This window comes from Panthera onca, chromosome D4 (genome assembly GCF_046562875.1).
Source record: "Panthera onca isolate mPanOnc1 chromosome D4, mPanOnc1 haplotype 2, whole genome shotgun sequence".
Lineage (NCBI taxonomy): Eukaryota > Metazoa > Chordata > Mammalia > Carnivora > Felidae > Panthera > Panthera onca.
In genome coordinates, this window is record NC_138351.1 from 19,731,428 (window position 1) to 19,754,814 (window position 23,387).

General features: G+C 33.8%; 1 protein-coding gene across 8 annotated transcripts in view; it reads left to right on the forward strand.

Annotated features, from left to right (window-relative positions):
• The window catches only part of VPS13A (vacuolar protein sorting 13 homolog A), a 253,659-nt gene that overhangs the window by 224,730 nt on the left and 5,542 nt on the right, over nucleotides 1–23,387 (forward strand). For 5 of the 8 annotated variants that reach the window (XM_060610020.3, XM_081790877.1, XM_081790876.1 and 2 more), the window contains 2 exons: nucleotides 5,621–5,735; nucleotides 22,092–22,177. In XM_060610020.3, coding sequence (XP_060466003.3) covers nucleotides 5,621–5,735; nucleotides 22,092–22,177 — 201 coding nt within the window. Of the gene's footprint in view, nucleotides 1–5,620; nucleotides 5,736–5,934; nucleotides 6,873–8,301; nucleotides 8,524–22,091; nucleotides 22,178–23,387 lie in introns of those variants that run through there. The other 3 variants (XR_014135928.1, XM_081790878.1, XM_081790879.1) reach the window with 3 other exon arrangements.

Sequence of the window (23,387 nt, forward strand, 5' to 3'; positions counted from 1 at the left end):
GATTTCAGAATAGTAACATTTTACATAACCATAGTACAGCATCACAGCCAGGATATCGATGTTGATACGATCCATCAACTTTATTCAGATTTCCCACCGTGACTTGGACTCACTTGCTTCTTTGTGCCCTCATCCCATTCAGTTTCATCACCTGTGTTATGTTCATGTATCCACCATTAGTCAGGGTAGTAAGTAGTTCACCACACAAATACTTCTGTTGCCCTTTCCTAACTCCATCTACCTCCTCCCATGGACCCCCAAAATCTTTAATACCACTTTAAATACCCAAATACAGTCTATTTAAAAGTGAGATATAATTCACATACTGTAAGAAATTGCCGTTTTAAAGTATGCATTTGGTAGCTTTTAGCATTCACAAGGTTGTACAACTATCAGCACTATTTCCAGAACATTTTCAATCACCCCAAAGAAAACCCTGCACTTGTCAACAGTTATCATGTCTCTTTCCTCTCAGCCAATGGCAACTATTCTACTTTCTGTCAGTAAATTTACACTTTCTGGACATTTCATATAAATGGAGTCATACGGTGTGTAGCCTCTGTGTGCCTGGATTCTTTCACTTAAAATTACGATGTTTCAAGGTTCATCCATGTAGCATAAATGAGACCTTCGTTTCTTTTTATGAGTAAATATGCCATTGTATGGATAGACTCCCTTTGGTTATCTGTTTCTTAGCTGATGGGTAATTAGGTTGTTTTTACTCTGTTGCAAACAGTGCTGCTGAAAACATGAAAGTTTTCATGTGGATATATGCTTTGAGTTCTCTTGAGTTTTTCTTTAGAAATGGAATTGCTTGGTCAGTTTGATAACCTCTGTGTTTAACTTACTGAATTAATTACCAAACTGTTTTCCACAGCAGCTATACTATTTTATATCCCCATCAACAGTGAAGAAGTTTCTAATATCTCCATATCCTCTCTAACACTAGTTATTTTCCATTTTGCTTTTTTTAAATAGCTAATCTATTGGGTGTAAAGTAATATCTCATTGTGGTTTTGATTGCTATTTCTTAATGATATAGAACATTCATATCATTTTGCTTATTTGCCATTTGTATATCTTTCCTGGAGAAATGTCTATTCATGTAAAATATCTTTTACATTTTTTAATTGAGCTGATTATCTTTTTACTGTTGAACTGTAAGAGTTCTTTATATATTCTGGAAACTAGACCACATTTTCTCCTATTTATGTATTTTATCTTTTCTGCTGGTGCTTTTTGATGAAGTCTGATTTATCTGTATGTTCTTGGGTTGCTGTGCTTTTGCTCTCATACCTGAGAAAGCATTACTTAGTCCAAGGTCATGAAGATTTACACCCATATTTTCTTCTAGCAGAGTTACAGTTTTACCTCTTAAGTTCAGGTCTTTGATTCATTTTAATTTTTAAATTTTCGTATGTGATGGGGCACCTGGGTGGCTCAGTCGGTTGAGCGTCCGACTTCGGCTCAGGTCATGATCTCACAGTTTGTGGGTTCGAGCCCCGCATCGGGCTATTTGCTGACTGCTCGGAGCCTGGAGCCTGCCTCCCTCTCTCTGTCTCTGCTCCTCCCCTGCTCATGCTGTGTCTCTCTCTCCTTCAAAAATAAATAAAAAAACATTTAAAAAACTTTTTAAATTTTTGTATGTGATGAGAGTTTGGATCCATATTTATTCTTTTGCATGTGCAAATCTAGTTGTCCCAACGCCATTTGTTTGAAAGGACTACATTTTCCCTACTGAATGGTCTTGAAGCTCTTGTCCAATATCAATTGACTATAAATTTGAGTTTATTTCTAGACTCTCAGTTCTGTCCCATTGATCTGTATGTATATCCTTAATGCAGTAACACACTGCATTGCTGTAGCTGTGAAGTAAGCTTTGAAATCAGTAAGTATGAGTCTTCTGACTTTGTTCCTCTTTTTCAAGATATTTAGATATTCTGAGTCACTTCAGTTAGCATATGGTTAATTTCTGCAAAAAAGGATAGCTGGAATTTTGAATAGTGATTGTGTTGAACCAAGATCAGTTCGGAGATTATTGCCATCTTAACAATATTAAGTCTCCCCAATCTATGAAAATGGATGTCTTTCCATTAATTTCGGTCTTTAATTTTTTTTTCAATGATGTTTTGTAGTTTTCAATATCTGTGTCTTTTCGTAAATTCATTCATAAGTATTACATTCTTTTTGATGCTATTATGTTTTAATTTCATTTTTGGATTGTGTATTGCTAGTATATAGAAATACTAGTTTTTGTATATTGAGCTTTTATTCTGCAACCTTATGAAACTTGTTTGTTAGCCCTAATAGTTGGATTCTTTTTTTTTTTTAAGTTTATTTATTTATTTTGAGAGAGAGAGTGGGAGAGAGAGAGAGAGAGAGAGAGAATCCCAGGCAGGCTCTGCATTGTCAACGCAGAGCCCTATGCAGGGCTAGAACTCACAAACCATGACATCACTGTCTGAGCTGAAGTCAGACGTTTAACCCACTGAGCCACCCAGGCGCCCCTAATAGTTGGATTATTTATGGTTTCGTATATATAAAATCATGCCATCTAGAAATAAAAGTAGTATGGGGCGCCTGGGTGGCTCAGTCAGTTGAGCATGGAGCCTGCTTCAGATTCTGTATCGCCCTCTCTCTCTACCCCTCACCCCCCAAAAAAAATATTTTTTAAAAATAAATAAAAAGTTGTTTTAGTTTTTCCTTCCAATCTGAATGCCATTTGTTTCTTCTTCTTGCTTAATTACCTTGGCTAAAACTCTAGTACAGTGTTGAATTACCAAGACCAGTCATGCCTGTCTTACTCCTGATTTTAGAGAGGAGCTTTCAGTCTTTCACCATTAACTATGATATGAGCCATGGCTTTTTTGTAGATACTCTTTATCAGGTTGAAGAAGTTCCTTTCTATTTTGAGTTTGAGTGCCTTTATCATGAAAGGATGTTGGGTTTTGTCAAATGCTTTTCTAATATTAATTAAATTGACATTGTTTTTTTTCTTTGTTTTATTAATATAGTGTATTACATTAATTGATTTTCATACGTTGAACCAACATTGCATAGCTGGAATAAATCCCACTTGGTCATGATGTATAATCCTTTTTATGAGCTGCTAGATTTAGTTTGCTAAAATTTTATCTGAGTTCTTTTGCGTATGTATTTACAGGGGACATTGGCCTGTTTTTTGTCATGTCTTTGCCTGGTTTTGTTATTAGGGGAGTACTGTCTTCCTAGAATAATTAGGAAGTATTCCCTTCTCTTCATTTTTTGAGATGAGTTTGTGGAAGAATTACATTAATTTTTCTTTAAACATTTGATAAAATTCACCAGTGAGGCCATTTGGATTTGACCTTTATTTCTGGTAAATTTTTTGATTACTCATTCAGTCTCTTTAAGTCTTAATCATATTGTCTGTTCTTTCCAGTCATTTTAAGTTCCCTCTCTTTTTTTCTTTGTGTGTCTGATGGTTTGTCATTTTTGTTGACTTTACCAAAGAACCAATTTTTGGTTTATTGACTCCCTCCATTGTTTTTCTATTTTATTTTTCTTTCCTCTAATTTTTTTTTCTGCCCTAATTTTTCTTATTTCCTTCCACATTCTGCTAGCTTTGGGTTTAGTTTGCTCTTCTTTTTCTAGTTTCTCAAGGTGTAAAGTTAGATGATTGATTTGGGATCTTTCTTCTTTTTAAGTGTTGGGCACTCACAGTATAAATTACTTTCTGAGCAGTGTCTTCACTACATTCCACAAGTTTTGGTTTGTTGTGTTTTTGTTTTCAATTGTCTCAAAGTAATTACTTTCCTTTGTTACTTTTCTTGGACCTTGAATTATTTAGGCTTCTGCTGTTTAATTTCCACAAATTTGTGAATTTCTCAAATTTCCTTCTCTCATAGATTTCTAATTTTATTCTGTGTGGCCAGAAAAAAACATACTTTACAAGTTTTAGTATAACTTTTATATTTACTGAGATGTGTTTTATGGCCTAAAACGTAGTCTGTCCCGGAAAGTATTGTGTGTGTGCTTGAGAAGAATATGTAGTTTGCTATTGTTGAATTAAGTGTTCTCTGTATAGATGCCTGTTAGGTCTAGTTAGATTATAGTGTTATTCATATCTTCTATTCCCTTGCTGATCTTTTGTCTATATGATACTCACTACTGAAAGTAGGATACAAAAATAACTATAATTGTAGATCTTTTCCTCTTTTTAGTTCTGCCAGTTTTTGCTTCATGTATTTGAGAACTCTTGTTAAGTACTTATATGTTTAAAATTTTTATATCTTCTTGATGTATTAACCCTTTTCTTGTAAAATGTTCTTTGTATCTGAGAATTTTTTGTTTAAAGTTTAATTATTTTCTGATCTTAATACGGTTATTCCACCTCTCTTTTAGTTACTGTTTACATGGTATATCTTTTTCCATCCTTTTATTTTCAACTTATTTGTGTCTGTGATTCTAAAGTGAATCTTTTTTGGACAGCATTTAGTTGGATCAACTTTTTTTTATCCATTCTGCCAGTCTGCTTTTTAACTGATGAATTTACCCCATGGTATGTGTTATATATATATGGGTACGTTATGGAGTAAGTTCTTAATATTTATTGAATCTCTGAATGTTTGTTGAATGAGTGAACAAACAGATGGACCATTCTCATGTAGTTCCATGCAGTTAAAAATGTTAAATTATTACAGGACCAGATTCAGCAAAGTATTTATGTATTTCAAGCAATGCATATCAGCCCAAGTAGGAATATGTTAGGGTATTTGAACATTAAACAACATACATGTAATTTGACTTATAGCAATAATAGATTGAAGGAGATTAACCAAAGGTCACAGCAATGACCGGACAGGAATTTCTTAATTAAAATTCATTGCCCATTCAAAATTTTCCAAAACAATAACAGGAACTATATGCTAAGAGTGGAAATGAACTTCCTTGGCTTGGCAAAAGGTGCCTTTAAAAAAGAAAATTATTGGGGCGCCTGGGTGGCTCAGTCGGTTAAGCGTCCGACTTCGGCTCAGGTCATGATCCTACGGTCCGTGAGTTCAAGCTCCGCGTCGGGCTCTGTGCTGATCACTGAGAGCCTGGAGCCTGTTTCAGATTCTATGTCTCCCTCTCTCTCTGACCCTCCCCCATTCATGCTCTGTCTCTCTCTCTCTCAAAAATAAATAAACGTTAAAAAAAAAAAATTATTGTTAATATTGGTTCCTCATGGAAAACTCAGTAGAAGCTTTCCCTTTAAAGCTAAGAATGAGACAAGGTTGCCTACAGTCCCCTCTTATACTTAGCATTGTATTGGAGGAACCAAACAGTATTGTAGGAAAAGAAAAAGAAGTTAAAAGCCTTAAAGCAGAGAAAAAAAGAAAAAAGCAGTACTCATCATTTGCTGATTCTCTGATTATTGTGTACAAAGAAAGTCCAAGACAATCAGTAAACAAACTTCTTTTCAAGTCTATATTTTTCTAGAGAACTTAAATTTATTGGTGTCATAAAGACAAATTTTAAAATAGAGGAGTGATGTAAGAGTCTTATCCAAAAGAACATTCTTTTCAGTAGTTGCATTTTAAATTGTACATAAGAGTATTTGAATAGTTTTTATACTCAAGCTATATGTTCTTCCCTGTAGAGCTACAGAGAGTTCTGATGAAGTGGAGAGCCTGCGACCCCCTCGATTCTTTAATGAGGATGGAGTTATCAGACCTTACAGGTTGAGGGATGGGACTGGCAACCAAATGTTACAGGTGGGTGAAGAAGTATCTTACACACTAAGATTAATTTAGTCAAGTTTGCTTTATTACAAGTATCTATATAATGATTCCAATATATATTAGATTATTTGGGCTTTAGATGTTTTGCTTAATTCTGTTTAGAAGTTTTTTATGTTTACTTAGGTTTTAATGTACGTTTATTTACTATAAGATTTTTTTTTCTTTTTTACAGGCATCAAAAAGTTTGATATGAAAACAGTTAATGCATGACTTTGCAAGTGAAAGCCAGCAGTAGATTTTAGTCTTAAAATTTACAAACTACGTACAGCTGTTTCAATATTTTGAATACAAAGAAAAGCTTTCGTATTGGTAACTTTTTGTATAGGATTTTAGTGAATCTGATCTCGTTATAGGGTATTCTTAGTTCTGTACTGGATTTGCTAGATTTGTTGCAAACCATCATGCCTTTTGTACCCTCATAACTGGTGGTACTTACTTAACCAGTTAGACCATTTCTGCGTAGGGGACTCCCTCTGCATATCAAGCTGGTAGCTTTAATACAATTCTCCTGTCCACTTGGGCACTGATAAGGGAAAAATCAGTTCCACTGCTATTGTGAATTCTTGGGTTTCTTAGGCTTTTCTTTGGAAAATATTCAAGTGGCCATGACCTTCTTCCTGCCTTATGCTTGTGTAGTCTATTTAAAACCTGTGGAATCTGATAAGCAGTTCACATGAAAGCCAACATCTTTTAGAAAGGAAAATTGGCTTTTGAAACAGTAGACCATTTGAAGGTAGAATATTTTACCAGTTTAGATACTTTTCTTACTTTGAAAATTGTCCTTTTTAAAATTTGGATTATGGTGTAGGTAGCATACGTAATAGGTTATACCATTTCAAGTTACTTCATCTGTGGTTTAGATGTGGAGTCCTAAAGTAAAGCACTTGTTGGAAAACAAACCAGGAGTCGTTATGTTAAATAGACTTGAAAATATTCGTAGTAATAATAACCTGTAGGGATATGGTGCTTCCTTTATAGCCTTGATATTTTAAATATTTTCATGTTTAAAATGACCATGGTAAATATTTAAAACTTCAGTATTTTACCCACTACATGTAGAGAATATCACTTTGAATAAAATGTGCTTCCATCTAATATAGTAAAACATGACCATTGAGCTAATGTGTATTATTTAATAAAGTGATACTGTATTTAAAATGTTTTTAAAGCCTCAAAATAATTGCATATGGGGTAGAACTGGCAATCTAGTGAGACGTTGTGCTCTAAAAGGCATTTCGTACAATCTCTGCAATGACAGTGTATCATTCTTTGGAAGATGCAAACGGTGCAGAAGTCACCTACGGTTAATACATTTGAAAAATATACTTCTATTCAGTTGCTGCCTTCCCTTGTTCGGGAAGTAACGTGTTCCTTACATTAGTAACTTATGTTAATAACATACTACTAACATTTTATTGGAGTGCCTAGTCATCACCTATTGAAAAACTAAAAATATTTCTTGAGAAATTTTTAATACATTTAGTAAGAAGGAAGTGTGAGTAGTGAGGAGAATTTAGAAATACATCCTCATTATCAGGGAATAGATTATAACAAAAGGAGAGAGACATGAGATACCAAAAATTTCTCACAGCTGATAACTTGATTTTAGTGACAAGTAAATGTATTTTATACATTCATTAATTGTTAACTGAAGCTTTAAATTTTGGGATTTAAAGGTCAGGACTCTTGACTGTGTGTTTTTAAAGGTGCATATTGTTTTTAGTAGGCCAGTCTTAGTGTTAATTGCTAAAAGAGCTATTTAAAGGACTAAACCCTCACAATCCTTGTCAGCCATTTTACTTGTTTTTCAGCAAGAGCATAAATACAGTAGTAGCTGGAATACCTGTAGGAATTCACCAGAGGCCTTAGGATGTTTTTGGTTAGCATTACCTCTTACAGGTGTAAGAAGTAGGTTGTTGGTTTGGTGGTAATGGTGCTTTTTTAATCACAAGTCTGTTATTAGCAAACAGTTTAAAATCCATGAATGGCAGTATATAGAAAAAAAGTAGATGACCTAGAAACAGGATTTAAGATCTCATCTGCCAAGATTTCATCTAAGTGACTTGACAGTGGTGCCCTTCGAAAATGTTTAATATTTGAAATGCTTCTCATTTTTCTTTTTCTAATTCTCCAAAAAAAGGTACTCTGTGTTCACTAAATTATATGGATCAAAATATCATTAAATATAAAATATACTCTGTATGCCTTTGCATCTAGAAAGAAGTGCCATATTATAGTGCTTCCTGGTAGTCAATTCAAGTTACCTGCTAGAGAAATAGGATAACAATTCTAATATATTCACGAAATACCTTAGTGGTATTACCGAATTATTTTACCCATTGAGTGTACCAACCAGTGGAACTTCTTAGTCTTTGGTCTCTTAAGTTATGGAATATATCCATAATTACTGCCCTACTCATCTGAAAAGTCTGCTTCAAAATTATTCTAACTCGAACATTTCACAATTTTACATGTTTGCAAGCATTTTGCCATGCCTGACTAACCTTTGTGCTTCTTTTTTCCTTTACCATGCTTACAGAAAATTCAGGTCTACAGGGAGTGGATCATGACTCACAGTAGCAGTAGTGATGATGATGATGATGATGATGATGATGATGAGTCAGATCTGAAATGTTAAATTCGTGTGTTCTTTGTCATTTTATTTGGAATGTTTCATTAACATGTTTTGTATGACTGCTACCCTAATGCCTATATATCCATTTGTAAGGAGTGAAAATACTTTTTTCCTTTGAAAATGTGTTTTTACACATTTTCAGAAAGCAAAGTAATTGCATTATTAAGCACAGAAAAATGTATTTTACATCCAAAGTGGGGCATATTTTCTACCATTTGCTTGTATATGTTTTGTGGCTTTATAAAATGCAGAGTTTGTCTTTACGATTTAAAGGTAGACTTAAATATTTCTTTAATGTTCACTAGTTTTCTTTTAAATTATCTGCTTATTAGCAAAATGCCATTTTTAATATTCTCTGTAAATTTTCTGGGCTATAATTCCATTGTGTAAAAGAAAAATAATAGGAACACCAAGTCAATATTTTATATTTAGCATTTGAAAAGTATTTTTGTCAAATTTCTTTTAATAATAATAAACTTATGTAACTTAAATATGAATGTGTTGTTCTATTCCAAAATCATATAGGTTGTACCACTCTCATAAGGAACATTCATGATTTGTCATGGAAGGTTAGGTGGTGACATAATGTGTAGTCTTAGAATGAAAAATAATGTTCTTTGGTTCACTTTTTATTTCATTATATATATATTTTTGTGAAAGAAGGAACAAAGTTGGTTTTATAGCCATTATATTTACTTGTTAACCTAAATATCCATATGCTATATCCCTATTATAAAATATTACAGATTAATTCAGGATATTAGAAGAATTTTTATAGTATTTTTATAGTTTGTTTTTTTTTAATTTTCAACTTGAACGATTTTGTCCCATTTTTTTTTAATTTTTTTTTTTCCAAGAGAGAAAGCGAGCACGCCTACGTGTGAATAAGTGGGAAGGGGTGGAGAGAGGTAGACGGAAGATCTCAAGCGGGCTCCTCGCTGACAGCAGAGAGCCTGATGTGGAGCTCAAACTCCCAAACTGAGATCGTGGCCTGAATTAGATGCTTAACTGACTGAGCCACCCAGGCGCCCCTATCTTGTCCTAATTCACTATTCAGTTAGATGTACAAAAGAAATCGTCTAAAGGTGAATGACTAGTAGTAATATATTTTTTTTTAGTTTTTATTTCAATTCCAGTTCATTAACATACAGTATAGTATTAGTTTCAGGTGTACAATATAGTGATTCACCAGTTCTTTATACTACCCAGTGCTTATCAGGACAAGTGCACTCCTTACTCCCCATCACCTATTTCACCCATCCCCCCACCTACCGCCCCTCTGGTAAACCATCAGTTTGTTCTCTATAGTTAAGAGTCTGTTTCTCGGTTTGCCTGTCTCTCTCTTCTAATTCTTTTTTAGTTAAATGGTAATCCCTACGACTGCTGTGTTTTTGGATCAACAGAGAAACATTTACCTTGACTTATGTTAATCAGTTTATATTGAGCTTATATTAATTGGATTGTAGTAAATAATTGCTTAATCAACTTTTGGTTTAATTGATTCAACTCATCATTTCTGAATCTCTTCTGATTCTTAAGTTTACCAAGATTTTAGTTCTATAAATCATTGTTCTATTTCTTAGAACATGACTAGTTTAATTATTTAGTATTGAGCTTACAAAAAAAGAAGCTAAAAAATGATAAGGTCTTTTGAAATTTCTACCTGCCTAGCATTCATTTAAATTAAATAGAAATCAAGGTTGTATATACTAGGACTAAGAAATATGTGAGTGCCAAATAATTTAATTATTGGTTTCACCAAAATAGTATTCTTCTCTTTTTGGATGAGTAAATACATGAGAACAGTGACCATTAAAATAGTCATGACTTGTATCAGAGACAGTGTAAATCCATCTTATCGCCATTGGTCTCTCACCCCTGGCTAAAATCAAACAAAACCTCCTTCTACAAGGAGCTAGAAAGAGCACAACCTATTATTATGTATTGCGTATGTCTTAGGAAAGGCCTGGAAATGTCTTCATTGACTTTTTACACTTCAGCGAGGCACAGGGCCTTTCTAAATGGGAAAACTACTGAACTTCTTGATTACAAGGCATTTACTGACTTTCCTGTGGTTGGTCTGTGACACTTAATCCTATGGTATAGGTTTCATAAAGGTTCGTAAGAATTTATCGGGAAAAGTTCTGGATATTTCAGCATCGCCTTGCCATTTTAATGAAAAGGAAATTGTAGACGGGGTTACATTTATTTAAGATCCCTTAAACAGCGCAATGATTTAAAACCATATTCTAGTAACTAATAAGCTGTCATGTAGTTCATGTAGTCTTAAGGATTTAGCATTCTTAAATTTTTAATACTTAGAAGTGAAATATGTTCTTAACAGAATAACTGCCCTTGTTCTTTCTGTTTTCATGCCCAGGGAAAAATCTTTTCAAGCTGCTTTGACCACCAATACTATTTTTCCAGTAAAAAAAAAAGTTGCTTTTTATTACAGAAAAATTCAAGATTGAAGATTCCTCTGTTACTTTACACCAGTGTGTTCATGTTGGAAATATAGGACATGAACAAAAATATCTTCTTACTCCTCACCAAATATATAGAAAATAAGTTCAACTTTGGCACTTTTATGAGATGCTTATTAGAGGCTTTATAATTAATTAGAATTTTAAAATGGAAGTATTTTATAATGAGAAAGTGTAGAAAGCTACATCTGAAAGATTAAGTCGTACCACACCTTTCCATATCCTTTATTTATATTCTAAATTTCTATTTGATCACTGCTTATGTATAGAAAAAGGAAAGGAGGGGTTCTTCTATCATCTCTAAGGGAGTCATCACTCATTCTCTCTTTGCCTTTGTATTTACTTGACACTTGAGTAACATTGAAAACTGGCAGGAAGAAAAACTCATAAAAATCCTGAAATTGTGGACATCTTTACCGTGGATAAATTTATAAGAGCAGCTTATAAGTGAAGTAAGATGAATTGGATATAACAAATGTAAATCCAGAATAATATTGCTGCCAATATTCCTTATAAAAAAAATAAATTTCACTTTGTTTCCATATTTAAAATAATCTGGATTTTATAAATTTTACATTTTGAAATTGTTCAAAACATATCAGTGTTAAGTGTTGATTTTAAAGTGATGCTATTAAAATTTGCAAATAGAGCCATTGTAATTTGTGACTAGGACATCAATATTCAACATGAAATACATGATACTGTATTTACATCCCAAGGTCATGTATCCTGAAGAACAATAGCTGCTGTAATAGTTGGTCTGATTTAACCCCTGTGGTGAAATTTTGCATCATACTCTCCTATAGTAATGGGAGGAGGACCAGAGACAAACAAAAGTGTTACTGAGTACTTTTCTACCACCCCTTCAAGCCTTTGGTTTTGTTTTGTAGATTTCCTTGCAAAAGTATAATTTATTATTAATTTATAATGGTCAAAAAACATTAAAGGTCTTATGGGGTCTAAATAAGATACATAAATTATTCATTTATAGCAAGTAATTGTGATGGGTATGTAAAAAGAATGTCAATTTTAATTTATCCCTGCACCTTTGAGATAAATGGAGATTAAAAATGTTTAGATTGTTAATTTAATCTTTAATTTCAGTGGATGAATGTTTGAATTCATGAAGTGCAGTGAGTATAAACAGTACTATGTAAAACATTATCGAAAGTACTGAATCCAAGAAGAATAAAACACATGATTTCAAATTGGTCTCTATTAGGGAGCTAGTTAGAATAATTTAAAATTTTCACATGTAGCAGTTTGTGGTTGGTTAGTTTTAATGCGGTAGACCATTTTCGTGTCCATTATCTCAGTGTGATGAATTTATTTAGTAATTATTTAGCAATAGTGTACCTCTAAAATGAGCTTTAAATTAAATGTCTAATAACTTTGTAAAGTTGGTTTTTAATATAGGCTTTTTATTACATATGTATATTCTAAGCAATGAAATGGTAACAAAGATACGTGCTAAATTGCATTATGCCATTTTCTGAATCTTAGAGATGCTTAAATATTTGTTCAAAATAGTATAGTCAATATCAGTGTTTTTGAAAAACAAAGGATAGAGACTTAGCTAAACACGTAATTCTTGATTGGGTATGCTGTGTTTTTCTAAATTATCATTTAGATTATCATTTAGAGTAGAAAATGCTTAACTATACGTCTACAAAGATTTTTCTGAATGTAGAACTTGGGATTTCTATGAATTAAAAAATTGGTAGACCCATACTTCCATGGATAAAGCTAAATTCCTCTTGTGAATCGTTAGCTAACATTGATAAGAAAATTTTCAAAAAATAGATTTTTTTTTTACTTCGCGACTGTAGTACATGCTCAGTGAAGAAAAGTCAGAAACTACAGAAATAAAAATTATCCTATCTCCCCACCATTTATGATATATTTCCTTTTTAAATTTTTTATTAACATGATAGTGATCCAAATACGTAAATTTCTGTTATGTTATAAATTTTTATAAGCAGAATTATTAACTTCTAAAAATTAAAAAAGTGATCTATCCATGGAATACTCCCCAATGTGGAAAACTGGTCTTTATTTCTAGAATACATAAAAGCCAGCAGAACCTTTTCTCAATTTTTATAATTTTTTGTAGTTACAAGTTTTATTTTCTTTTTAACTGAACATGTTTGTACCTTTTTACAAAGTTTCCATCCCTTAAATAAATATCCTCTTAAAATGAGTGTGTGTGATCCTTATGTCCTTCACATGTAGGAATGTTGTCAGCTGGGTTATTCCACGAGGGTAGCATACTCAAGCTTTTCAGATATTTTACACCTTTATCTGTGTTGTCTTTGAATCTCTTACATCTCTTACCTTAATATCATAGTTGCGATTATGTGAGTTGTTGTAGAAGGGAGGCTGTTTTTGTTTGTTGTATATTTCTTTTCTTTCAGAAATTACAGATGTTTATAATTAGCCTCAAACACTGCCCTAATAGCAATTGGAAGATAACTGCCTTCAGCCGACGTGGTCTTTCCCTTTACCTCTGGAGGAGAATTACAACTGATCTGGAAGAAAGGGCTTACCATAGGCAGTCAGATCACCAGAGTAGTGCTGAACACTCTTCCTGGCTTCATCTGAAATTTTGAGTAAGTGGACAAGAACTAGGAGACAGATGCTTATTGGATTTTACTCTTCATTTTGTAACTCTTCCTGTCCAGAAGCCAGTTTCTGAATGGGATGAGACAACTGAAGAGAGCCAAATCCTGTTATCTAGGCAAGTTAGAGCTCTTAGCATCTCAACTAAAGCAGATCCTATGAGAAAGGAGATTAACCTAGATACATTCTAATACATCATTTATCAATTTGGCGGAGGTCTCTTAGTCTTTGATACATCATTTTAGAAGGCCTGTTCTTTCCAACATTTAGTAGTAAGTCCCACTGACTTTATTTTGCACCAGAAGAGTAATTCACTCCACTTAGAACCTTCCAGTATTACATAACAATACCTTTTGAATAAGACTTTGGAATTATATCTTTTTCTGGAGGTGATGATTCCACTTGAGTTTTTTCTTTGTATCAATTATAAAATTATTTTTTTGATTCTTTTTTAATTCAGTAACCTGAATGAGACCAATTCAATTTCTCAATCTTTTAGGGAAGGATAAATACTATTAAAATAGAAAACTTAGTACATTTAACTTTAAAATCCTTAAATGTTAAGTTCAGGTAGGTTTACCTGGAGTCTCTCTTCTTCCCAAAGATGTGCAAATAGAGCTTCAACTTTGCAGTAGTTATTAGCTTAGAAGCTATTTAGCCTTTATTTTAGCTTAGGTGCTAAATTGTAACCTGGAACTCAGTACATGACCTCTGTACTTCTGTGTTAGAGCTCTACCTCATATGGCTTCCCCTGGTTACTGTGGACAGCACCCAGAGTCTCAGCATGAGTTGAGCTTAGGAAAGCTCATTTGAAACTTTTTTTTAGTGTGTGCTCTAACAGTAGTGTTCTTAGAAAACATTGGTATAAGTTATGAAAAATCTATTTTTTATTGGCCAAATGTCCTATGGAAGAAAGGTGTTCTCTTGCCAAATGAAGCAATTCATTTTCATGCAGAATTAAATTGGAGGCCACTTTGATTCATCCAAAAACAAACTTTCATGTCATCTATGGAAGGAAGCACCGTGTACTTTTTCTATCAGTCTTTAGTTACAAATTCAAATGAAATTGATGTCCCAGTTACTTTTGATGATGACTCTAATGAATTTTAATGTCAAATTTTCTGTGAAAAATTACCACTGTGAAGAACCCTATAGGAAGCAGTGTGGAGAAAAATGTACAGTAGGCATTTTGTGGCACTTCCGTCTGAGGTAGTTGTTTTAGTTAAAGATCTCATGAAGCTCCAATGGTGGAATATATAAGTATAGGAGGCTGCATGTTTCTTGTAAAGTTAACTTGTATAGAATTGGCAGGCTATTTCAAATTTTAAAATTGCCAAAAAAGTAAATGTATAATTGTATACGTGTAATTGAATTTTTGCTAGATGATCTGGTAGTATAGGTTATATGAATACCAAGAAGAAACAGTGTCATGTACTCCTACAAGTATTTTGTTACATTCTTACTAGTTTTGTATTGGACACTCTTCTAGATCTTAAGATTACAGGTCTGAAGAGAGTAGTCAACATTGCTGTTCATCTTTTCTGAGATTACAACCGTAGTGAACTTTATTCTAGTTACTGGGGACAAAACAAAAGCTATGTTAGAGGCCATCCCTGCCCTGTCAGATCTTCACAGTCTCATTCCTGTTGGCTGTTGAGCTGCTTACTAAATGCAAGGCTCTAAGAGACTGTAGGACTCAAAAGAGACAAGATACACCCAACCATCCCAGAAGATAATGATTCCTAGGTATTATAGGACACTGGAGCGTTGTAAGAGATACGGTACAGCTTGTAGGATGTCTGGATCCAGATTACAGTGAGCTGTTAAAATGGCAGCTCACTGTATCTGCTGGACTCTATGTAGTTCTTTGGGCTAACCCATTTTGACAATAAAAATTATCTGAGCTATAGCAGTATCTTATGGCTCAGGGCCTGGATTCTAGAGCCAAGTAAACCTGAATTCAGCTCCAGCTTTTCCTTTCACTAGCCTTATAATCTTCTAGTCTGCTTGCCTGGCCGCAATTTCCAAACTGTAAAATGGAGATAATTCTGCTACTTAACAATTGGTGTTAAGTAGTGTTAGTGTCATAACACCAAGATACAACAGTACCTTGGTGTTGGTAACATAGTACCAAGATAACAGTAACCTTGGTGGTGGTGATAGGATCTAAACAAGTAAGGTAACGTGTGTGACTGTTAGTACAGTGTATAGTAAGAACTCATTGTATTTTCATTATTCCAGGTGAATACCGGTTGATGCTAGTTCTTGGTCATCATTATATAAATTTTATGTTTTACATTTGCCTCCTTTTTATCAGGATAAAAGCATTAATGAATCTTACCCTTTTTCTTCCTTTCAACATTAATGGAATACTGTAATTAAAATATCACAACCATTTCCACATATTAATTGGTGAACAACAGAAACAATCCTCAGTGATTTGGACTGCTCTGAATTACATACTATTTTGAAAGAAATGTTAAAATGTTTAAAATAAGTTCTTAAGTATGTGTAGCATGATGGGTCAATAAATGATGCTCAGTAGAGGTTCTGCTGGAAATGTGTTTAGAGAGACTTGTAACTATCCACTTAAAATTATTTTTGGCCCTTCTTCTGGAAGGGCCAATTTAATGGTCTTTTATTATCAATGCACACAATTATGTCATGAGCATAATTCTGTCCTTTCTCCAGTCTTTGAGTTGAACCAGTTGATGATAGTTCATATCTCTTAAGGTAGTAGTGGTTTACTTGATTTGATTTTTAAGTTGGCGGGGTTATACTCAACTTTCCTTCCCGGTCTAAACTGTTAGCAGAATTTACCCTTTTGATTAACAATCAGAATAGCTCATTAGCTTGGGAGGAGACAAAGGTATGGGAGATTCAGAAAGACCTGATTCCTTACCAGATTTGATGACTGTCACTGAGATTTGAAGTTGTTTTTTTTTTTTTTTTTTTCACATCAACTTGCCTCACAGAATAGGCCAAATAACACTCCTTTACTGTTGGTTACATTTATTGTGTTAGGTATATGAAATTATTGAGCTTTGAGGTAATGAATTTCCACTACATTTTATCATGAAGCATGGTTGAATGCCTTGTGTCTCCTGGCGAGGGCCCTGAAATCTCTCATGTTTGAAGTGAATTAGTAAAACAGTTTTTATCTCTAACCTTTAATCCAATAACTCTAGGAAAGTTATGCTTCTTGATCACATTTTTCTCTAAAGATAGCGATTGTTTTGAGCAAGTTGTCTATTTACTTCTTAAATAATTGAGAAATGATAGCCTTTATTATTTTAATTTACGATTACCTACCTACATTTTGTTGTTTTTAAAAACAAGCTTAATTTTTTAGTATAATCTGTTTATAGGCCTTTCCTCTTTCCCCATCATCTGCTGACTATTCAAATTAGCCAGTGTATAAAGGTGTTTATTTGTTGTCCAGTAGATTGTCTTGTCTGATAGCATTCTGACTATTTCTCATCTAGATGAATTTCATTTTCCTCTCATCCTTCATGTTTCTGTCTTTTAAAAAAAACAACAAAAACCATTTATACTTCCATGAGACTGTGTGGTCTTCCAAAAGAGCCAGGTACTGATCAGATTTGGGGGTTTTTTGATTTGTTTTGTTTTGTTTTGCTGAACTGTGTGTTCTTATCCTTTATCCAATTTCCTGAAGTAAATCTCCCATGAATATTAGCACTTTAGATTGTTTGGGATTTAAAGCCTTCCATGTTTGTGATTTATTCCCCATATCTGTGTTTTCATATTTTGCTTTGTTCTTTTCAGAAATATTTTTGTTATAGAACTTTGCTGATTCATAGCATTTGGACGACTTGAACGTGTTAGCAATATAATTTTCAACGTCTCTTCTTTTTCAAAAGTATTGGAATTACCTGATATGAAATGTGGATGTTAGTAGAGGGTGAACCTGACACCCCTATCTTATAGGTTCCTACCATCAGTGTATTTCTAGGTTTGCAGTCACTTTGGATTTATTTGTATCTAATAAACTAAGGTCTACATACTCTTCTAATGCAAAAAGAACCCTTTTACCAGTAACCATACATTTTAATTATCTATAAATTCTGACAGTTATATGTAACAGTTCCTTTGTGTTCTCAAACGATGTGTATTTTAATGAATAAGGCAAAATTTGTTTTTTTTTTATTTTACACCGCGTGTTAAATGAGGCTAACATGTCTAACATACTGGCTAATGTACTTGATACTTCAGCCTAATTATTGGATTTCAGCCAAATTTTTGTCTTTATGCAAAGGCTGTATATAGTGATTCCTAGCCCTAGTTTTGTAGTTCTTCATTTATTTTAAAGGGTATCACAAATTATTTCAGCAGAAACATTGATACCTAATATCTGTTTGGGAAAGGGGAAGACAGGATATTAACACTGAACTATTTGAACCCTACTAACCTAAAAAAAAAAATTAGCCTGCCTGCACTGCTTTAGCAGTCTGCTTCAGCAACATCCAGCATCAGGGATATTGAAGACACTTTTGAGGTATCATGGGAAACGTGTGACTGGCACCATAAGAGGAAACATCATGGTATAGTGAAAAGCACTGGAACTAGAAGGGAAGAAACCACTTTTCTGAGCCCACTCTTGCAACTGACAGTATGACCCCAAGCAAGTCCCTTAACTGTAATCTTAGCTAATCACACGAGGTTGCTTTGAAGAGTAGGTGGGTAAGACACTTACCTGATTCTCCATTATTTCATGTGTATATAAGGTCGTGTTTGGATGAACAGTAACTTTGCTTTAGGTTGAAAATTGTTTTTTTTTTCTGAAATGATTTATAATGATGCTATGAAAAGTAAAAGTCTAAATATATAGAAAACTTATAAAGTGAAATAATTTGGCAATTGTAACCAAAGGCATGATGTTTGTAGACTTACAGCATGATGGAAGATGATGGTTGATAAGCCATCATATTCTTTCACTCCCATGCTTCTATGGGACTGGGTTCCCTATTCTTCTCTATTCACCTGTTTGTAATGGAGTTTTGCTATATAAGGACTTATCTTTGATATTTACTCAAATATATCCATTCTGATAACAGCACAGTTCAGTGTGTGTTCAAAATAGGCAGCTGTATGACAATCGTGTCCATTTGTCTTTCAAGTGTTGGATCTAAGGTTTTTGGTGAACTCCAGAAAACATAGCATGAGTGACTTTTGGGGGGATTTCTAGCTTTTACTTCCACCAGATGCTACTGTGACGTTTGACATTGGTTTAATTGCTTATTTGCACAGGTTACATTTTATTTAAGTTGGGTGTGAAAAGTGGAAAGTATTGCGAAGCAGGCTCATCTACAATGCCCAAATTTAAAACATTAAAATAGAAGCTAGGTACCTAGAGGTAAACCATAGCTTTTAAGCTGTTTGAAGGTTGTGGTCTATTAATGAGGCATATAGACTCTTGACTTAGAGTAGTGGTGATATTCTTGAGATCAGCATTTGTACTCTTGATTTTTAACCTTTTTTTTTTTTTTTTTTTAAGTTTATTTTGAGAGAGAGTGAGCAAGGGAGGGCCAGAGAGAGAGAGAATGAGAAAATCATAAGCAGGCTCCGCACTGCAAGCACGAAGCCCAATGTGGGGCTTAAACTCAGGAACCTTGAGATCATGAGCTAAGCCAAAATCCAGAGTCAGACACTTAACTAACTCAGCCACCCAGGTGCCCCTGTACTCTTGATATTTAAACTTGGTTATACAGAACAAAAGAAAATAATACCTTTAAGCTAATTTCTTTTCAAATACAAAAAATAACCGAAAAGTGTATAAAATTAAAAATAATAGTTTCACTTCTGCCCCCACTATTAACCTTTTCAAGCCCAGAGATAAGTGCTATTACAGTGTAGTGTGTTATCACCAACCCTTCCAGATATGTCTTGTGAATATATAAATAAGTGTACATGTATGTTTTTAGTACCCCCATTCATTCCCAGCAATGTAATTGCTCTTCATTTAGTATATGTTGTACATCTTTCTTTTTTTTTTTTTATTTTTATTTTTTTTAACATTTATTTATTTTTGAGACAGAGAGAGACAGAGCATGAACGGGGGAGGGGCAGAGAGAGAGGGAGACACAGAATTGGAAGCAGGCTCCAGGCTCTGGGCCATCAGCCCAGAGCCTGACGTGGGGCTCGAACTCACGGACCGCAAGATCGTGACCTGAGCCAAAGTCGGACGCTCAACCGACTGAACCACCCAGGCGCCCCGCACATCTTTCTATATCATTATGCACATCTGCATTTTTCTTTCATGACCACATAATGTCACATTGTATGGCTATACTATAATTTATTTAAACAGTCCCCTTTATGATTTTAACTTAGTATTACTGTGAAGATTCTATAATGTATATCTTGGCATAGTTTTGCATAAGATAAATCCTAGCAGTCAAATTCCTCACTTAAAGGGTATTTTTAATTGATTGGAATTTTCTTGATTTTGAGTTGTTGAACATATTCTCATATGTTTATTGGTCAGGTTTGTTGCACTTAACACATTTTCCTATTGGTTTACTCGGTTTTCTTCTGCTGAATTGTTCATATTCCTAGAATTCTCTGTTATGAAATTAGCTCCATATCTCTGGATTGACAGATATTTTCCCAGTTTATTCTGTAATCTTTATGTTATTTTACTTTGTTCTGTTTGTTTACTGTTTTGCCACCCAGTAATGCTTAATTTCCAAGTACTTAACATTTTTTTATATTGTTTTATAGACTTTGTGTTTTATATTTAAGGTTGTCTCACTTTAAGGTTATTAAAATGTTACTTTTTCTTGTACTTATATAGTTTCATTTTGTATGCCTAAATCCATGAGCCCCCTGGAATTGATTTGGTATGGAGAGAAATGGGGACCCAGCTTTAGCTAGCATGTTACCTGAAACACCATTTAATAAAACATGCTTCTCCCAGTAATTTAAAATGCTATCTGGATTTTATGTATCCCTGTTTTTGGATATGTAGTATTTTATAACGTCCCAGTGTACATTTTGGTCAGTTTCTGGAATCTGTATTCTTTCTGTTGACCCATCTGTGTATAACTGCCAGTGAGCACTTAACCGTTTCACCAGTTGTGCTCATGTCTGCTAGCTTAGTTCTCGCTCAGCTTTTACAATTTATTGGGTATCAACACTTCTTCTCCTAGAGAAATTTTAGTATAATTTTGTCAAATCACTTCCTTTTCTCTCCCCAGAAGAAACTAACACACCCTATCCAGGGGTCATATTGTTTTGGCGGGGTGGTAAAAATTGGGTTGGGGAAGGGAATAACAGCACTATTGTAATGAATTTTTCTATCCAGAATACGACATGGATTTCCATTTTCACTTTTTCTCTTATTCCCCTCAATAGTGCTATAGCTTTTATCACATAAATTTTGCATGTTATTTGTTAAGTTTATGCATAAATATTTATTTTTTATTATCCTGATAAACAGAATTTTTTTCCTTCCATTTTTCTATTTGATACTGTGTTTATAAAACAAAGTTACTGGGTTTATATACTTGGGTTTTCCAGACAATACTGTCATCTGCAAAAAATTTCTGTTCTTCCTATGCAATTTGATACTTTTTAATATTTTATATTTTCTTAGAATATGACCTAAGATTATCTTGAAGTCACTTGTTAGCTTTTAATTTTTAGACATAGCCTAATGGAACACAATTTTCTGAAATCTTTTTATCTCTTTTGGATTTCTTCAAGAGATCTGACATTTTGGCTGAATTCTTAACATACCGCTTTTTGAGGGATCTTAGTCACAGTTACACTGTTTGCCCTTAAAAAGTAATAAAACATGAAGTAAGTAAAAAAAAAAAAAAAAGTAGGCTAGCCCACAATATATTTTAAGTAGCCAAAGTAACTCTGTCCTCAGAGTAAATGATATTTAGAACAGAATTAAAAATGATGTGTATTTCATTTATATAATTATTTTTATATTTTCTGGGACAAAGAATTGTTGACAATGTCCTGGATAGACAGTGTTTCCACAGTCTTGAAAATAAAGGTTGTTGTATATGCTAATTAAGCCCCACAGTTCGTGTTTCTCCAGAGACACTCTGCTCATTTGTGAATGAGTTACGAGACTGGGAAAGAAAAGCATGTTTGTAAGGCAGATCGGAAAATTCCAGGGAAGATGCAAGATGGGGCCAATACTAATTTATGTGATACATATGTTTACAATGTGTTAGCATTTACATGTGTTTTTGTACATAGGTGATCAAATACTAGTATGTTTTTTAAGAGAAAATGAATGTGATAGTTTAATAGTAACCTTAACAGGTTCAATTTAAACTCTGTAAGGTCATAACATTATCTTCCAAAAATCCAGCATTAAACATTGATATAGCTGCAATTGAGTCATCTTGAATAAATGAGTACAAATAGGTGCTTTTAAAAAAGGAAGCAGCAATAGTTTTCTGAATATTCAATTCTATGATGTATTTACTGTATAAATATGTTAATAATTTGCCCCCATTGAGAAATGGCTTTTAGAGGATCACAATGCATTCATTACTTGCATTAGAATAGAAATACTAATGAAATTCTCACTCTCTCTCACCTTTTTTTTAGGTCATGGAAAATGGAAGATTTGCAAAATACAAGTATTTTACCCATGTCATGATCAACAAAACAGATATGTTAATGATAACTAAAAGGTAACTTTGTTGAATGTAATTTGGTAAGAGGTTAACTGAGAGCCACTCGTGAAGGGAAGCAGTTGACGTTCACCATTTTTGGCACATAGTCACCCCGATTCCTGCTAACTCTGGTCCTCTTGCTCTACAAGCCTCATCAGAAAACCTTACATAAATTTATGTTCAGCTTTGTGCATGAGTGCGGATAAGTCATAGCCATGCACAAACGTAAATTGTTTAGTATTTTTTCAACCAATTTGAATAATATAGAAATTCCCATAACACTGTCCTCACAGTACCATTTCTTCCCGCTCTGAAAAAAGTGTACAGTTTCAGATGACTCCAGAAGTCTTCTAGTGATATCTAGCCATTAGCATACATAGAGATTCAGTCACATAAGTAAATAACATCACTGGAGACAGGTGATTTCTTACGTGGATACTCCCAGCTCCAACCAGATCCTCAAGTAGACGTGTAGATCGAGGTACATGCAAAATTACTCAGCGGCATAGCTTCAGAGGGGCTAGTTTTTGCAGGAGTTACTGTTAAACTGCGGGAAAGAGTCAGCTGCTGCAGTATTAAGACAGGGGTTTTGGATGGATGGCACAGAGTGAAATGTGGCTGAGGGGGAGAGGTTGTGGCTAACTGAAAGAAATTGTCAATAAACCTCTGGTTTCGTTCACTATTGAGAAGGTGAAGTTGTATTAGCACTTACTGGTTCAAATTCACTGTTGAACTTAGCAGTCATTTCTAACGTTTTTCGTACTAACCACTTCCGAGTCTAGAATTTACAACACTATATTAATTTTCTTATATAAAAGTCACACAAAGTAGAAAATCCACGTGGTATTAGAAGGTATACATGTAAAAGTTAATCTTCGTTGCATCCTAGGTACCAGTCCCTCTTTTCCCGGTCCTACAGGCCACCATTTTTACCTGTTTCCTCCTTGAAGTATTCTCTGCCTATACAAGCATACACGCATATGTATCTTAACATAAATGGGAATCTGTTACACATACCATTCTGTACTTTAATTTTTTGCTTAAGATCTATGTCTTGAAGATTATTCCATATCAACATATGGAGATCTTTCTTAACTTGTAAAGGACTACTTTAGCATTTATAGGTATGTACTAAATTTTACATCTAAGTCAATAAACTTTTATAATTGGGGGGCAATGCTTCAAGCATTCTTGTTCTAGCGATTTTCAATCATCTTTTTATTAACCC